Source organism: Bos mutus, chromosome 18 (genome assembly GCF_027580195.1).
Source record: "Bos mutus isolate GX-2022 chromosome 18, NWIPB_WYAK_1.1, whole genome shotgun sequence".
Taxonomy (NCBI): Eukaryota; Metazoa; Chordata; class Mammalia; order Artiodactyla; family Bovidae; genus Bos; species Bos mutus.
The window spans coordinates 7,391,529-7,409,229 of record NC_091634.1 but is presented as its reverse complement, the minus strand read 5'-3'; the positions used below and the strand labels follow the sequence as shown (position 1 = coordinate 7,409,229).

The window sequence follows — 17,701 nt, the reverse complement described above, 5'->3', positions numbered from 1 at the left end:
TTTCTCCTAAAAAGCAGGATATGTGGCGTCAAAAGGTAGGACTTCCAAGAAAGGAGGATAGGCTTTCGAGAAAAGGCCAGCGACTTCGACAAGGGGCGGAGCCGCTAGACAGAGGCCCGAGGAACCTGGAGTCAGCGTGGACCAATCAGGCTGCTGAGATCGGGTCCTATGCGGGAAAGTGGGCGTGGCCTAGGGGGGAAAACACCAAGAAAGCTCCGGAGGTCCTATGCCAGGAAGACGCCCTCTGCGGTGAAGGAGAGGTAAGGGGCTGGAGGGTCCTAGACTCTTCGGTCCTGGGAAGAAGGGAGGCGGGGGACCGGAGGGCTGGAAAACTGGATCTCGGGGGAGGACCCCGGTACCTCTAGGTCCTGGGAGAAGAGGAGGCTGGGGCCTCGACCTTTGGGTTTAGGCAAAGAGGGGGTCGAGATCCCGGATTCCTGAGTCTAAGCGAAGAGGATGCTGGAAGCCAGGACTCCTGGGTCTGAGGAAGGAAAGGCTGGAGGCTCAGACTCCTAGGTCCGGATAACTAAACGCTTGGGATCTTGATTCTTGGAAGGGGGCGGGGAGCGGCGCTGGAAGTCCAGACTCCTGGGTCCAGGGGAGGAGGAGTCTTGGGACAGACATATTCCACCTCTCCGCCCCCCACAGACCACGCCGCCATGCCTCCCTCTGGGCCCCGTGCAGCCCTCTTCCTTCTGCCATCTCTACTGCTGCTGCGCGCTGTTCTGGCCGTGCCCCTGGAGCGGGGGGCGCCCAAGGAGGAGAATCCCGCGACCGAGAGCCCTGTGAGTGGCCCTGCCCTGCTTGCCAGCCATGTGTTTACAGTGGTACTACAGTTCCCGCTCCCCCGTGGCCCCTGGGTGGCTACGGATGTGGCTTGGAGTTTGCCTGCCATTCTTTGCAGTCCCAGGGCTTTGACGTGGTGAAAAACTTGAGGGCGTGTGTGTGTGTGTGTGTGTGTGTGTCTGTCTGTCTGTCAGATTTTAAGTCTCTCTCTGACTATGAGGTATGGGGAATCAGGTCAGATTTTAGATAGAAAATCTGCATCCCGCCCCCGGGCCCCTGCCCCCCACCCCACACACACCTAAATCTCTCTGCTCCTTTAAGACGCCCTCCCCTCAAGAAGGAAGCTGGGAAAAAAAAAAAAAAAGATTTCCCAGTAGCACGCTGAGCTGGTGATGTTAGCTAACTGGGGTGTTCTCACTTCAGGGAGCTCATGGGAGTTGTAGTTTAAAGTATGATGGGCATGGGGCATGGAAAATGCTCATTTATTCCAGTGCGTGTCTGTCAAACACTATGAAACCTATGGTCTTAGGGAATTTGGAACTTTAAAAGATCCTCAAGGCCAGTGCCCTGATTCGTGGCCCGAATCCTACAGCTTCCACTAGGAATGGACACGTTACTGTCTCTGGAACAGATCATTCCGAGTTCCTGTGTGTGGTGTGGCAGGTCCCCACCCAGCAGCTGAGACCTTTGCCTTGTGAATTCTCTGCAGATACAGAAGTGCAGCTTGAGTTCCCTTTCCCTTAGTTCATTTAGAGCAAGCCCCCTGCCCTCTCAGACCAGCCTAGCTCACTGGAAAGGCTGGGGCTGCTAAGAATGGACCACCAGCGATGATAGTCAGGGAGGAAGGAGGGATCATTTGAACTGAGATCTGACAGCCTGCGCAACGGCTGTATGGTGGAGGAGAGCAGAGTGAGTAGAAGGACGCAGAGGAAGCCAGTGTGGCTTGAGACAGAGTGAGGGAAGGGGAGACGAGGTCAGAGACGGGCTGGGGCAAATCACACGGGGCCTTGTGGACCGTGGTGGAGACTTTATTCTGAGGTGAATAGAAGGTTATAAATGGCGATGACAGCAGTCATAATAACACTGACAGCTCCTACTAAGTGCTGAAGGCAAAAAGAGAAGGGGGCAGCAGAGGATGAGATGATTAGATAGTATCACCAACTTAATGAACATGAGTTTGAGCAAACTCCAGGAGATAGTGAAGGACAGAGAAGCCTGGCATGCTGCAGTCCATGGGGTCACAAAGAGTCAGACAGGACTGAGCAACTGATCAACAACTAAGCTCTGAGTTAAATATTTAGCGATATTAACTCCTCTAATCCTCATAACAGCCCCTATGAGGTAGGTATTCCTTAACCTTACTTTACAGGTGAGGAAACAGAGGCACAGAGTTAAGTATCTTGACCAAGGACTAAGGTTGCAAGACTTGGCAAAAAAAGGATTTGCTCAGTTAAAATTGAGTTTCACATACACAGTGAATAATTATTAATATAAATGCCCTCCATGCAGTATCCATATTCTGAAAGTTATTTGTTGTTTTAGCTGAAATTGAAATGTAAGAAGGCATCCTAGCAGTTCCACTAGTCATTACATAGCTAGTCATTGGCAGATTTGGGATTTAGCCTACTCTGTGTGGTTGAATGATGGCCCCCAAAGATGTCCATGCCCAGAATCTGTGAATATATGGCAAAAGAGTGTTTGCGGGTGTGATTGAGTTAGGTGGAGAAGTAATCCTGTCTGGTTTGTTTTGTTTACAGAGTATGACTTTACTTTTATGAAACAAAAAAAAACACCTTGTATCTGAATACATATGTCTAGTTGCTGGCATACACAAGGGAGTATCCATGTGCAGAAAGAGTTGCAAAAACATTCCATGCTGCAAACTTTGTTTTTCTCCTTGACACTTTTCACTTTCTTTTTCACAGTTCTGTATACTGTAGTATTTTGTTGTTGAGTTGCTAAGTCCTGTCCGACTCCTTGTGACCCCACAGACTGGATCCCGCCAGGCTCTTCTGTCTATGGGATTTCCCAGGCAAGGATACTGGAGTGGGTTGGCTATTTCCTTCTGTATGTCTGGTACTGTTCAGATGGGCCCAGTGTAACCACAATGGTCCCCTAGAACAGAGAGGCAAGAAGGTCAGTGTCAGAGGCGATGTGATGATGTAAGCAGAGGTCAGAGTGAGGCCAGGCCATAAGCCAAGGAATGCAGGCAGCCTCTGCTGCTGCTGCTGCTAAGTTGCTTCAGTCGTGTCCGACTCTGTGCGACCCCACAGACGGCAGCCCACCAGGCCCTGCCATCCCTGGGATTCTCCAGGCAAGAACACTGGAGTGGGTTGCCATTTCCTCCTCCAATGCACGAAAGTGAAAAGTGAAAGTGAAGTCACTCAGTCGTGTCCGACTCTGTGTGACCCCATAGACGGAAGCCCACCAGGCTCCCCCGTCCCTGGGATTCTCCAGGCAAGAACACTGGAATGGGTTGCCGTTTCCTTCTCCAAAGCATGACAGTGAAAAGTAAAAGTGAAGTTGCTCAGTTGTGTCCGACTCTTCGAGACCCCATGGACTGCAGCCTACCAGGCTCCTCCATCCATGGGATTTCCCAGGCAAGAGTGCTGAAGTGGGGTGCCATTGCCTTCTCCAGCAGGCAGCCTCTAGATGCTGGAAAAAGCAAAGAAGCAGATTGTTCCCTCAAGTCTGCAGAATAAGCCCAGTCCTGCTGAACCAGTTTGGACTTGTGACTTCCAGAACTCTGTAAAAGAATAAATTTTTACAGCTCTAAGTCACTTAGTTTGTAATATTTGTTAGAGCAGCAATAGGAAGCTGTTACACCCATAGCTGGGCAATCTCTTCCCATTTATTTTCCTCAACACGTGTAATGATTGCTACGGTAGACTGAGTTTCTTCTAAAGCCTTACTATGTGTCAGGCTTTTTATCTCATCACTTTTCACTACAGTTCTGAGAAGTAGGGAATTTTATTGTCTGTGGAAGAGTGAGACCCTGGAAAAGAAAAGTGGCAGGGCTAGGACTAGGAGCCTGGGGATTTTTGTCAGTCTTTTTTTTTTTGGCCTTGCCATGAGGCATGTGGGATCTTAGTTCCCCGACCAAGGATTGAACCTGCGCCCCCTGCATTGGAAGTGCAAAGTCTTAACCACTGGACCAGGAGGGAAGTTCTGATTTTTGTCTGTCTTGTTCACTGGCTGTGTTCTCTTGAACAGTGCCTGGGAAATGGTAGGGGCTGAGTGAATGCTTATCGAATGAATGACGGCTTCACTGCTTGCCAATAAATTGCAGTATGTCCACTCTGGGGGCAGTATTGGGCTTGGTGTTTACCCATGTGATTTTAATTTCATCTCCAGCACAGACAGATCTAAGAGGAGGTGAGAGCTGAGGCCCATAGGGTCGGGTAATTTGGGATTACAGAGCAACCGAGGTCACTGGCTCCAGAGCCTGTGTCCCATGGGGCAGATCTCCTGCTCAGGGCTGTGGGGTGGTCTCTGGGTCCTATCTGCAGGGCAGAACCAGAGAGAGGCCCAGGGCTGGCACTGCTACGTTCATCTTTGTTGCCCCAGGACACAGGCCTGTACTATCACCGGTACCTCCAGGAAGTCATCAATGTGCTGGAGACTGATGGGCACTTCCGGGAAAAGCTGCAGGCCGCCAATGCCGAGGACATCAAGGTGCGCTGTGGCTGGTTTCGAGCGCGCTGGGTAGGGATGAGGGGATGCGTGCTCAGAGGGCAGAGTCTGAGCCTGCGGAAGAAGTCGCTTCTCCAGGTCGCACAGCTGAGAAAGGATCTGGGCGGGGAAGACAGAATGTGTGGTTAAGTGTGGATATGGGTGGCCCATGGCTTCCAGTATCAGCTCTACCAGCTGTGTGGCCTCCCTGCGCTGTGCCTCAGCTTTCCCATCTGTAAAGTGGGGCGATGACAGGACTATCTGATGTGTAAAAGACGTGGACCTGCACAGTGGCTGTCTTCAGTTTGTACCCTGAAAGGGCTGGTTCTGTGAGTTCGCAGCAAAGTGCTGTCCACACAGGAAGAATTCAAAACACGGGAGATGCTGCCATCACACACATCTCCTCTAACTCTCACCTTAAGCCTCCAGAGGAACTGGGATTCTCCCCATTTTACAGAGGCGGACCCTGAGGTCCTGGTAGCAGTGTTTGTCCTTCCAGGAGGCCTGGGTCTCAGTCCCTGGACTGACTGAGCCCTGAGCCCATACCCTGCCCCATCCCCTAACCCCTAAGCAGAGTCTCTTGAAAAGAATGCGCGCGCGCGCGCACACACACACACACACACACACACACACACACACACACACGGCTGCCTCGCTCCTCGCCCTACCCCAAACTCCTTGACCGAGGACTGATGAGGAGGGCAGCCCTGCTCCCCGCAAACCTCCCAGCATTCCTGGGGTTCTCATCTGTCCCCACTCACCTGGACCCCCGGACAATGGATGGGTGGAACCAGAGATCAATGAGCCCAGCCCGTCCCGCTGCCTAGCCAGAGAAACAGCAGTTCTGGAGCCTACCTAGCTTGTTCAAGGTCATACAAGTGCGAAATAACGTCAGAAACGCTGCCACGTCAGAAACGCTGCCACGTAGGCAGGCGGGTTTTGGAGTGGTATGGTGCTGGGTTCCAATCCCAGCCCCTCCCCTCACGCTCTTCTGAGCAAGTGGACGCACCCCTCTGTGCCTTTCCCCCCACCCCCAGAAAAAGACAGGCTCACGCAGCACTTTCTCTGTTTCAGGGACGGGAGTGGGGGGTGTCGTGTGAATCAGCCCTCGCTAAATGTCGATCCTGTTTTGGGGGCTCTGGGGCACCCCAGGAAGGCATCAGAAAGCTTGCAGAAGGCTCCAGAGAAGGCGGCTTGACCAGTGTCCCCTCTCTCCTGGGCAGAGTGGGAAGCTGAGCCGGGAGCTGGACTTCGTCAGCCACCACGTCCGTACCAAGCTGGACGAGCTCAAGCGGCAGGAGGTGTCTAGGCTGAGGATGCTGCTCAAGGCCAAGATGGACGCCCAGCAGGAGCCCAGTGAGCGTGGCGCGGTGGGCGGGGCCGGCGGCGCGGTGCGGGGGCCGGCGGCCTCCCTCCCCTGCGTCTAAGTGATTTGGGCGGGGGGGCGCCTTCGGGGCCTCCTTCTCAAGGCCTTTGTAAAATCTGTGTAGAAGATTGATCAAATTTTCTTCCTACCACAATGTACTTAAAATTTTTTTCTTTTAATTTATTTGTTTGGCTGTGCTGGGTCTTCCTTGCTGGGCAGACCACCGGTGAAAGAGCAAGGGCTACTCTCTAGTTGCCGTGCAGGGGCTTCTCTTGTGGTGGAGCACGGGCTCCAGGCGCAGTGGGCTTCCGTAGTTGCGGCTCCCCGGCTCTAGAGCACAGGCTAGATAGTTGCAGCGATCAGGCTCAGTTGCTCCAAGGCATGTGAGGTCTTCCCAGACCAGGGATTGAACCTGTGTCTCCTGCATTAGCAGGCAGATTCTTCACCACTGAACCACGAGGGAGGCCCCCAGATTTTCCATTTTTATAAGGACTCCTGTCATATGGGATTAGGGCTCACCCTCATGACCTCATTTTAAGTTGATCACCTCTAAAACCCTGTCTCCAAATAAGTTCTGCGATACTGGGGGTCAGGATTTGAACCCCTGTGTGAATGTGGGGGCAAGGCAGTTCAACCCATAAGGAGGCTGAGTATCATGTGCTCTGAAGCCCAGCTAATCTTCATTCTGCCTCTTCTTAGATGGTGACCTAGATGTCCCTTCCCCTCTCTGAGCCTGTTTCCACAACCATAAAGTGAGATAATGGCAGAACCTATGTGAGACTTTTGTGAAAAGTAAATGCATTAATATATTTAATGTGTTTAGGGAGCAGGGCCTGGCATATAATATGTATTTGACACATGTTGGTTATTATCATTTTCAGCATCAGACTCAATTGTGTTCATTGCCTCCTCCAGGAAGCCTTCCCTGATTGCTCCAGGCCCATTCATGCTGTCCTCTGTGACATCCTTCCATGCCCTCTGTGACCTCCTTTAGAGCACATCCAGCCCATCCAGTCCAGGATAGGGATTTTGGAAGAAGGAACATTCCATGAGTTCATGCTTTCCCCCCACTCTTCCCTCTCATCCAGACATACAGTTGGATCACCTGAACCTCCTGAAGCAGTTTGAACACCTGGACCCTCAGAATCAGCACACATTCGAGGCCCGGGACCTAGAGCTGTTGATCCAGACGGTAACTTACAGGGGACCTGAAGGCAGAGGACTGCCCCCAGGGGAAGAAGGGGACGGAGCCCAGGACTGAGCCTGCTCACCCCTGCCTGGTGTTCTCACAGGCCAGCAGGCTGCAGAGGGCTGGTTGTGCCTAAACGCCTTCCCCAGATTCTCTACAGGAAAGCAGAGTTGGGGGGTGGGGGGAGTTGGCTTCACTCACACCTGGATTCAGATCTCTCCCCTCTCTCCTCTGTGTCCTTGTTGTAGGCAAAATAACGGCCCCTTGAAAGACGTTACCTGTTCAGTATATGACCTGATGCGGCAAAAGGGCCTGTGCATATGTGATTAAGCCGAGGATCTTGAGATGGGGGATGAGCCTGAGTTATCCTGGTGGGCCCTTAGTGTCATCAAAAGGGTCCTTATAGGGTTCTCTGGCATCCTAGTTTAGGATTCCAGGCTTTCACTATAAGGGCCCAGGTTTCATCCCTGGTCAGGGAACTGAGATCCTGCCAAGTGTGTTGCGTGGCAAAGAAAAAAAGAAATTGAGTTTACTTCTGGATGTTCCCTGGGGGTCCAGTGGTTAGGATTCTGAGCTTTCACTGCTGAGGGTGCAGGTTCATTTCCCTGATCAGGGCAGCCAAGAAAAAAAGGTCTTTGTAAAAGCTGGAAAAAGCAAAGAGGATTCTCTCCTAGAATCTCCGGAGGGAGCACGGCTTTGCCAGCACTGTAATTGCAGCCCACTGAAGCTAATTTCAGACTCCAGCCTCCATACTGTAAGATGATAAGTGTGTGTTTTTTAAGCCACAAAATTGGCAGTAATTTGTTAGACTAGCCCAGCAACTAAATAGTCGTCATGTGAGAAGTGGGATCCACAACCATGCCTCGTGTGCAAAGCCAAGTGTGGGGCTGGGGAGTGGCCAGGGATACTCAGGCCTGCCCCCGCCTCTGCCTCTCCCTGGCTCACAGCCCTGCTGTAGCTGCCCAGCACCCCCTGGACAGAACCCACTCCCTTCCTCCTAGCCTGAACCTGAGCCTGCTTTCCTGGCTGATTGGAGCGCCATCTAGTGGCTGTAAAGCTAATAGCAGTCATTTGATTGGGTCCATGTCTGACCTCTGTCCCTGAGGGATGTTTCTGCCGCTTCTTTCCAAAACATTCTGGAAACTCTGTGCTTTCCTCCAGCCCCACTGTCATTCTCCTGGTCTCAACCCCTATCATATTGAGAAATAGGCTTCTTGCTTCTGCCTTTCACGCATGCCAGCAGGGTTTCTCAGCACTTTTGGCATTTGGGGCTGAATAATTTGTTGTGGGGCTGTTTGTGCATTGTGTGGTGTTTAGCAGCATCCCTGGCCTCTACCCACTAGATGCCAATAGACCTCTGTGACCAACAATATATGCAGACATTGACAGCTGTCCCCTGGGGACCGCAGTCAGCCCAGGTTGAGAACCTCTGTCTGTTCCCCACACAACAGCTGTATTGGCTTTCTATTGCTGCCATATTACAAATTACCACAGACTCATGCCTTAAAACAACACAAAGGTTTCTCTCACAGTTCTGGAGGACGGAAGTCCAAAATCAGTATCACTGGGCCAAAACCAAAGTTTCTTTAGAGGCATCTGCTCCTTTCTACTTCTAGCTGCTGGGGGTTGCCAGCATTCCTTAGCTTGTAGACACCTCACTCCAGTCTCTGCTTCTACCATCACATGGCATTCTCTCTGTCTCTCTCTGTGTCCTCTCTGTAGACACTAGTCCTTAGAATTAGGGTCTACCCTCATCCAGCAGGACCTCATCTTACCTAATTAGATCTTCAAAGATCCTGTTTCAAAGAAGTCACATTCTGCAGTTCTGTTCACATGAATTCTGAGGTGGGGGAGGGGAGACCCTGGACCACCCACTATGTATTGTTATCTCCAATTTCCAGAGGCAGAAACAGAGGCACAGAGAGAATGAGTGACTTGCCCCAGGTCATACAGCGACTGGGACTTGCTCACATAACAGAGCTTAGATTTGAACCCTGGACAGAATAATTAGAGCCCTCATGTTCTTTACCCTCTTAACTGTACTGCTTTCCATTGTAAGCCACCTCATGAGCTATTCCTTAGTATTTATTCCTCCAAGATCTTGAGATTGTGGAGGACTTGAAACAGGTGAGTTAATGTTGCTATTGTGTAACCATCCTCATCTTTTTTTGAGCAAAGAAGGGAGGCTCTGTGTTATGGGGCAAGAAGTGACATTGGGACCTAAGACCCAGCACAGGTGGAACGGGGAGGGGGGGGGCGGTCCAGATTCAGAGCCAAAGGCCTGGCTATTCAGAGGTTGGAATTAGGAACTGGGTATAGAGGTGAGGTGGGAATGACCAGCTGCCTTTCCCCAGGCTACTCGGGACCTGGCCCAGTACGACGCAGCCCATCATGAAGAGTTCAAACGCTACGAAATGCTCAAGGAACATGAGAGACGCCGTTATCTGGAGTCCCTGGGGGAAGAGCAGCGGAAGGAGGCGGAGAGGAAGTTGGAAGAGCAACAGCGCCGGCACCGAGAACACCCCAAAGTTAATGTGCCTGTAAGAACCCCCATTTATGCCCAGCCCCCACCACGTCCAACTTTCCGAGCTCCACAGGAAAGCAGCTGAAAAATTATAACTCCCAGCAGACCTTAAGGCAGAGCTCCCTTTTAATGTGCCTAGCTACCTCCAGGGGCTGCTGGGAGTTGTAGTTTTTTTGTTTGAGGGGTAAGACATTCGAGGGATGGGGGTAAAGGGTTCTCTCTAGCTTCATCCTGTGGGACCCAGCCTTCTTGCTCATGAGCCCCTGGCTCTCCCTTCCACAGGGCAGCCAAGCCCAGCTGAAGGAGGTATGGGAGGAACTGGATGGATTGGACCCCAACAGGTTTAACCCCAAGACCTTCTTCATACTGCATGGTAAGGTGGGGAGGGAGTCCAGGACCCAGGCTAACACTGAGGTCTGACCTGTCTGGGGCCTGAATGCTGGAAAGGGGTCTCCCTTATGTCATGGGGCTTAAGAATGCTGAGCCCCTCTCCCCTGGTGGTCAGAAAGACCCTGTCACTCCCTGTTGTTGGGGCCAAGATCCTGCATACAAGAGCTGGTCCTTTCTTCTGAGGTACACCAGACTTCTGGGTTGTAAGGACTGATCAGTATCCCTAACAGAGCAAACCAGGCTTGGCTAGGTATGGACCACCCCCGGCCCCCGCCCTACTTCATGGCAGTACAGAAGCCCTGGTCCCCCCGGGGGTCCTATTGCTAAGGAGGGGTATTGGGGGTGGGGGTGCTGAGCTCTAGTTACTGGGCCTCCAAGGAGCCAGGAAGCCCCTTCTGCATGCTAATTCAGGGGCATATTCCCCTTCATCCTCCTCCTGCCTGGAAACATCACCTCTGTATCCAGCCTCAAATTCCAAAACCTCCAAATGACAGGAATTTGACTCTAAATCTGGCCCGTGCTGGGTCTTATATCCTGACGTCACTTTTTTTTTTTTTTAACTGTGCCCTGAGGCTTGCAGGATCTTAGTTCCCTGACCAGGGATTGAACCAGGGGCCCTTGGCAGTGAAAGCGCAGAGTCCTAACCACAGGATGACCAGGGAATCCCCCTGATGTCACTTCTTGCCAGGCCCCCTCAGGTGTGCCCAGGATCCCCACGCAAAAGCTATAGCCTGTCACCAGAGCTTAGCAGGGTCTGATTCATTTATTCAACAAAGGTTTGCTAAGTGACCTCTTAAGGACTGAGTTTCATGGAGACCCTGTGGGTACAGATGTGAACAAAAGAAAGCCTCCCTGCCATCACAGAGCCTGTGACGAGGCAAATACTCTATTTCAGTGAATCAAAGTGACCTTGGAGTATAAGACACACTCGAATTTTATACAAACTGTCCTTTAAACTGACACACCCTCAATGATAAGATACCTCCCAATTTCATGCATGATAAAATATGGGGAGCAAAAAAAGTACATTTTTAGAGTTGGTGAAGTTGGTTCTATTGTAGATGATCAGAGAGTCACATGTACCATGGAAACAACGACATCGGAATTTAGGGTCTACAGATGATTTTGAGATAACTTGGTCTGGAAAGGTGTTTGCTAGATCAGCATTGTCCAGCAGAGCTTTCTCTGCTGATGGAAATGTTCCACGCCTGTGTTGTCCAAGACAGCAGCCGCCAGCCCAATTGCTTTTTTTTTTTTTTTCCATACCACACAGAGTATGGGATCCTAGTTCCCCAACCAGGGATTGAACCTGTGCCCCCTGCAGTAGAAGCATAGAGTCTTAACCACTGGATCACCAGCGAAGTCTTTTTTGAAATGAATGAGGAAGTTTATTAACCCAGCATCCTTTGTTCTTTTCTTTTTAAATTCATTTTTATTGGTGCATAGTTGATTTACAGTGTTGTGCTAATTTCTGCTGTGGCAAAGTGACTCAGTTTCAGCTTTTTTTTTTAGCTTATTTTTTTAAGCTACTTTTCCCACGTAGATCGTTAGAGAGTATTGAGTAGAGTTCCCTGTGCCATACAATCGGTTCTTATTAGTTCCCATGTGTTCCATTAGTTCCCATGGCTATTAATTAAGGACTTGAAATGTGGGTTTTACAACTAAGAAACAGTATAGTGGTGGGGGTGTGCAGTTAAATTTTTAAAATTTTGTAATTGTAGTAAAATACACTTGACATAAAATCTACGATCTTAGCCATTTTTAAACGTACATTTCAATAGGGTTAAGTACACTCACATTGTTATGCAAGTGTTTTCATCCTTGCAAAAACTGAAGCTCTATGTTAATCATCAGTTCCGCATGACCTTTCCCCCAGCCCCTAGTTACTTCTGTTTTCTTTTCTCTATGATTTTTGACTCTTAACTACTTCATAGAAGTGGAATTGTACAGCATTTGTCTTCTTTGTGACTGACTTATTTCCCTTAGCATAATGTCAAGGAAATGAATTTTTCATTGTATGTGATTGTTGCTCATTGAAATTTCATTTGCCCCGTGTAGCTAGCAGCCACTGGATGGCACAGCACAGCTCAAGAGAGATGACATTTGAACCAAGACCTCAGTAAAGTGAGGGGTTGAGTCTCACAGATACGTGTCTAAACTGGGGACACAGCAAACACAGGCCGGGGAGAATGAACTTGGTGGGTTTCCCAAGGTCACTGGAACAGAATGCTGGAAGAGAAGAATGATGAGAAATGGAATTCCCTGGCAATCCAGGGGTTAGGACTCCGAGCTTTTACTTAGTTCCCCTAGTCGGGGAACTAAGATCCCACCTGCTGAGTGGCTCAACCAAAAGAAAAGAATGATAGGAAAGACTGTTGGGGGGATAAGAGCAGTTCTACAATCAGAGTGAGAAAGCTGGATTTTATTCTGTCTTGAGTGAGACACTGAAAACGGATTTTGAGCAGAGGAACTGACCTCACCTGTCAAGTGTTAACAGGATTCATCTGAGTGCTGGGTGCTGTGTCAAGGACAGGCTGTAGGGGTCGAGGGTCAAAACCAGGATCCAAGTCAGAAGTCATGAGATGCTGATGGCTGGACCATGGAAGTAGGAAAGAGTGATAGGATTCTGGATTCATCTTGAAGGTCAAGCTGGTAGGACTCAGAGATGGACTGGATGAGGACTGTAATGGAACAAGAGAGTCAAGGGTGACTCTGAGGTTTTTGGCCTGAGCAACTGGAAGGAATGGGAGAGAAAAGCAAACAAGATTGGGAGCTGGGTCTGTTCACATCAAGTTAAGAGATGTCTGTTAGACATTTAGGTGGCGATGGAGAGTAGGCAGTGGGATATTCAAGTGTGGAGGCAGCTCATGGATGGCATTAAAGTGAGGGAAATCCATCTAAGGAAGTCTGGGCCAATTGAACTCTCCTTATGATGGCTAACGTTCTGTGTGCTGCCCAATATGGCGGCCACTGGCCATTTATGGGTATTGAATGCTTGCCATGTAGCAAGTGGGACTGATAAATTGAAACTTTAATCTTATTTGATACTGATTTAAATTTAAACAGCCCATCTGACTAGTGGCAACCGTAATGGACAAATCTGAATACTTGATAGGAAAGATGACCCTGACCCCTGGGGTACACCAAAGTGTAGAGGTCAGGGAGAGGGCAGGGCCGGCTAAGGAAAATAAGGGCAGCTGGAGAGGAGAGAATGATGTTTTGGGAGCCAAAGGCAGAAAGTCAAGTTAAAGTGCAGGCTAAAGACTAACCATTGGATTTGCAAGATCAGGGTTCCTGGCCACCTCTGTTGGGGCAGTGAGCAAGGCACATATGGCACATTGGCAGGGAGAAGCTTCTCTGGCGATGGGAGTCAGCCCTGGGGTGGTTCTCAGGGAGGTGCCGCTGACACCCCTGGATCCTGGGCAAAGGGGCTGATCCTGTGGCCAGATCACTGGTAGCTAGAGATCAAGTTATTCTGCAAGACAGTGGGCCCACGAATAGTCCCAATGGAGCCTGACCTTCATCTATTCCATTCTTGAGAATGGTTGGGAAAGGGGTGTCCTAACATCAGGTCTGTGGGGCACTGAAGTCTGAAGGCCACCATCCTAACAACCACCCTGCTGTTGCCCGTCCTCTGAGAATAGACCTCGCATCAGCCAGATCTTCTCTAGCAGATCACTTAGGGACTTGACCCACTCTGTGCTTAGTCCCCCAAGAAACCTTGTTGTCTCTTCTTCAGATATCAACAGCGATGGTGTCCTAGATGAGCAGGAACTAGAGGCCCTCTTCACCAAGGAGGTGTGTCTTGTAGGCCGTGGGTGAAAAGGATGCCCATATCAACCACATGTCCCCTTAGGATCCTCAGGATCCCCTAAGGTGCCCCTGGATGTGGGTTCAGGGTGAAAACTACAACTCCCAGCAGTCCCTTGGGCAAAAAGAGGCTGCCAGGAGTGGCAGGGTACCCCAAAGACTGATGGGAGTTGAAGTTTGCTGTGTCTGTGCATGTGGGAGTGGGGGGGGGGGTGGTTAGTTTAGCCTGCGAAGGAGCATAACCCTGGACCTCTCAGTACATCCTGCCTTTCACTTGACCCTTGCAGCTGGAGAAGGTGTACGACCCAAAGAATGAGGACGATGACATGCGGGAGATGGAGGAGGAGCGGCTGCGCATGCGCGAGCACGTGATGAAGAATGTGAGTGCAGGGACCTGGGTCGTGGGCGGGGGTGAGATAGGTAGGTGGAGGAGGTCCTGCTCTGTTGCTTACCCTTACCTGGCTCCCCAGGTGGACACCAACCAGGACCGCCTCGTGACCCTGGAGGAGTTCCTCGCATCCACGCAGAGGAAGGAGTTCGGGGACACCGGGGAGGGCTGGGAGGTGAGGACATGGGTGATACTCTGGGTCCTGACTATCCCTCTCTCACAGACCTAACCCTTCCTTCAGGGTCTTTGGCCACTTCGGTTTCTCTCTGGGCCTCCCACCCTCAGCTCTCTGTTCCCCCAACCCCCTGGAATTTCTCTCCCCCCAACTCTGGCCTTTATCCTCTTTCCCTAGTTCTGGCTTAGGTCTCTCCATCCACACGCCTGGCCCAGGCCTCCCCATCTTCCCTGAACCTCCTCCATCAGCAGGGCAAGGGTGGAGTCCCCCTGCCGACGTCCCCTGTTCTCACCCTGCAGACGGTAGAGATGCACCCTGCCTACACGGAGGAGGAGCTGAGGCGTTTTGAGGAGGAGCTGGCTGCCCGGGAGGCAGAGCTCAATGCCAAGGCCCAGCGCCTCAGCCAGGAAACCGAGGCTCTGGGGCGCTCCCAGGGCCGCCTGGAGGCCCAGAAGAGAGAGCTGCAGCAGGTGACTGGCCAGGGAAATGGATCCATTCTCTGATTCCCTGGTGGCCTTTGTCCTGGTGTGTCCACAAGTGGGGAAGGCCTGGGGCCACTATGTTAATCACTGGTAGATCCATGGGTGGCAGCCGCCGCCATCTTGAGTAAGGGCAGACATTGTTCTCATCCCTGGCTGCTGCGCAGCTGCCATGTTGGATAAGGGCAGTGAGGTTGTAAGCAGGAAAGGAGGGGAAGGCCAAAGAGGGAGGAAGCGGCTTCCCTGTCCCAAGGTGTGACACAAGCCATGACAGGTAAGGGAGAACTGGATCTTTAACTAGTATTAAGTCCAACTCTCAGTGAGAGAGGAAAACTGAAGGCCCTAGAGAAAGGACTGGTCCATGACCACAGAGCAGGTTGCCATGGAGACTCAGCATGCTACCGTCTTGCCTCTGTGATCTCCCCCACCCGCTGCAGGCCGTTCTGCAAATGGAACAGAGGAAACAGCAGCAGCAAAGCCACAACAACCCAGCCCCCGGCCCCGAGGGACAGCTCAAGTTCCACCCGGACACAGGTGCTGGCCCGCTGGGCCCAGGGGCCAGGGAGGGAGCTGGGGGCCCAGACTTCCGTGTCTGAGGGAGGAGGGGCCGCGATGTCTAGCCCTGCCATGTTCTCCCTCCGTTTTCAGATGATGTACCCGTCCCAGCTCCAGCTGGTGACCAGAAGGATGTGGATGCTTCAGAAAAGAAGGTCCCAGAACAGACCCCTGAGCCTCCCCAGCTGGATTCACAGCACCTGTGATCATTCCAGGACCCCAACACTCAGGGTTCCTCCCAAGGCTGATGGGAGGGGGGTGGAGTGTCACAATCAACCTCCTCTGGGGACCCGGCCACACTTGTGGCCTCCTGCGGGAGGGGGAACAGGCTGGCTGTTTCCTTCTCATACTGCTGCCCAGGCCCTGTATCTGCCACCTCAGTCTCCACAGCCTTCCAGTCTGTGGTCCCCTCTTTCTGTTCCCCTCCAAGGGACTTGCCTTCTCGTATCCAGTTGAGTGCTCACTGGCCTCAGCTTCACTGAGGGAAGCCCCCTCCCTCCAGGGAGGGTCTGCTCACACCTGCCTTTCTAGTTGGTTTGGCCTTGACGCCCAGGTTGTGGCCACTCCAGCATCCCGCATCCCCACAGCTGCTGAAATCCTGCCTGCTGCTCTGGGCCCAGCTTCCGCTGGTCTGTGGGGCTTCAGTGGCCCCTCAACACCTTTCTCTACATTTTGTGGGACTGGCGATGCCTCAAAGATAGTGTCTCCCCCGCAGCTGGGTGTGAGGGCCAGAAGAGTCCTCTGCATCGCTGATCAACTCTGATCCCAGGAGCCCTGACTCTCCTGACCCCTGGTTTCCAGCCATCTCAGCCCCCTCCCTGATGTCATGGCTCCTAGCCCCTTCCTTCCACATCCCCAGAAGGATCACAGAACTGACCCCACCGCAGGATTAGGTTCCAGCCCCTCAGCCTTTCTGGCTTTATCTCACACGGCTCCCTGTTCTGCTCTATATGCTGGTTCCATCCAAATACACTTTCTGGAACAAAGCCATGCCTCTGTTTCTTTGGAAACCCTGTTTCTTCTGAAACTCCACTTGTGCTTCACCTGCCAAAGCCCTCTTCATTAAGAATCAATTCAAGCATCATTTCTGAGAGGCTCCATCGTGGCATCTTTGTCCTGTCCTGATGGGTCTGCTGCCTACACACATGTGCATACCTTCAGTAGAATCCGTTCAGCCACAAGGACAGAAAACCCAAACCTAGGCTTACACAAGAAAGAAAAGTGTATTATCGCCCCAAACAAGAAGTCTCAAAGTAAAGTGACTCCAAAGCCTTCAGGGAACTAGGTTCTCCCATCTGCTAGCCCTGCTGTGGTAGGTGTGCGTGGAAGGTGGGGGGAACCTGTACTCCTCTTGTCCCAAAGTGGCTGCAGCTGCTCTGGATGTCACACCTGTCTGCACTGACAACTGACGAAATTGGCAGAGGCTAAAAATCAGCCTCCTGAGCCCACCCAGAACCTGTTTACCAGAATGTTACTGAGAATGAGACAGGTCTAGTTTAGCATCCACAAAAAGGAAGAAATGTAAAGGAGGCCCCAGTGATAAAAAATTATCTGTGAGGGTCATTAACAATACATATTCTCAGGATTTCTCTGGTGGCCCAGTTGATAAGAATCTGCCTGCCAATGCAGGGGACTCGGGTTTGATCCCTGGTCTGGGAAGACTTCACATGCTGCAGAGCAACCAAGCCTGAGTACTACAACTACTGAGCCTGTGCTCTAGGGGCTGTGTGCTGCAGCTACTGAAACCTGTGTGCTCTAGAGCCCATACTCCACAAGAAGAGAAGCCACAGCAATGATGAGGCCTCGCAGCACAACAAAGAGTAGCCCCCGATCGCCGCTACTAAAGAAAAGCCCACACAGCAATGAAAACCCAGTGCAAGCAAAATAATTTAAAAACAAAAAAGCAATACATATTCCCAGATCCTGGAATGTTCAAGGAAGTTTACTGGGAAGATACAGTGCTGCACCCACCCTTCCCTTAGGAACCTCAACAATGACCTTCACAAACTTCAGCCACAGCCTCTCTGCTTCTCTTGGAAAACTGGAAGCTGGGCCTCAGTGACCCAATCTGGAAACTAGGCTTAAAATGGTAGCCACTTTGCAGCATTCTTTGAAGGATCTAATAAGCCTATACATGAGTGGCATTTCCTCTGGCCTGAAATATAAGGTTAGCAAGTAATAGCTGTTATTGGTATTAAGTGGACATGTTTATACAACTAGGGCTTCCCAGGTGGCGCTAGTGGTAAATAATCCACCTGCCAATGCAGGAGAATCGAGTTCAATCCCTGGGTCAGAAAGATCCTCTGGAGGAGGAAATTCTGCCCACTCCTGTGTTCTTGCCTGGAGAATCCCATGGACAGAGAAGCC

The 17,701-nt window shown here is 51.3% G+C and overlaps 1 protein-coding gene across 2 annotated transcripts; it reads left to right on the top strand.

Moving 5' to 3' along the window:
- Positions 1-117: 117 nt before the first annotated feature.
- NUCB1 (nucleobindin 1) lies at positions 118-16,320 on the top strand. Of its 2 annotated transcripts, none has more exons than XM_070387360.1 (13): positions 118-260; positions 649-785; positions 4,354-4,461; positions 5,682-5,814; positions 6,913-7,016; positions 9,368-9,553; positions 9,820-9,910; positions 13,667-13,725; positions 14,025-14,117; positions 14,208-14,300; positions 14,600-14,770; positions 15,217-15,313; positions 15,428-16,320. In XM_070387360.1, exons 2-13 carry the CDS (start codon positions 660-662, stop codon positions 15,538-15,540), a joined length of 1,374 nt encoding a protein of 457 aa, XP_070243461.1. In that variant the 5' UTR covers positions 118-260; positions 649-659; the 3' UTR covers positions 15,541-16,320. The 2 variants fall into 2 exon arrangements, with proteins under 2 accessions (XP_070243461.1, XP_070243462.1); XM_070387361.1 differs by lacking the exon at positions 118-260 and adding an exon at positions 336-516.
- Positions 16,321-17,701: the final 1,381 nt, after the last annotated feature.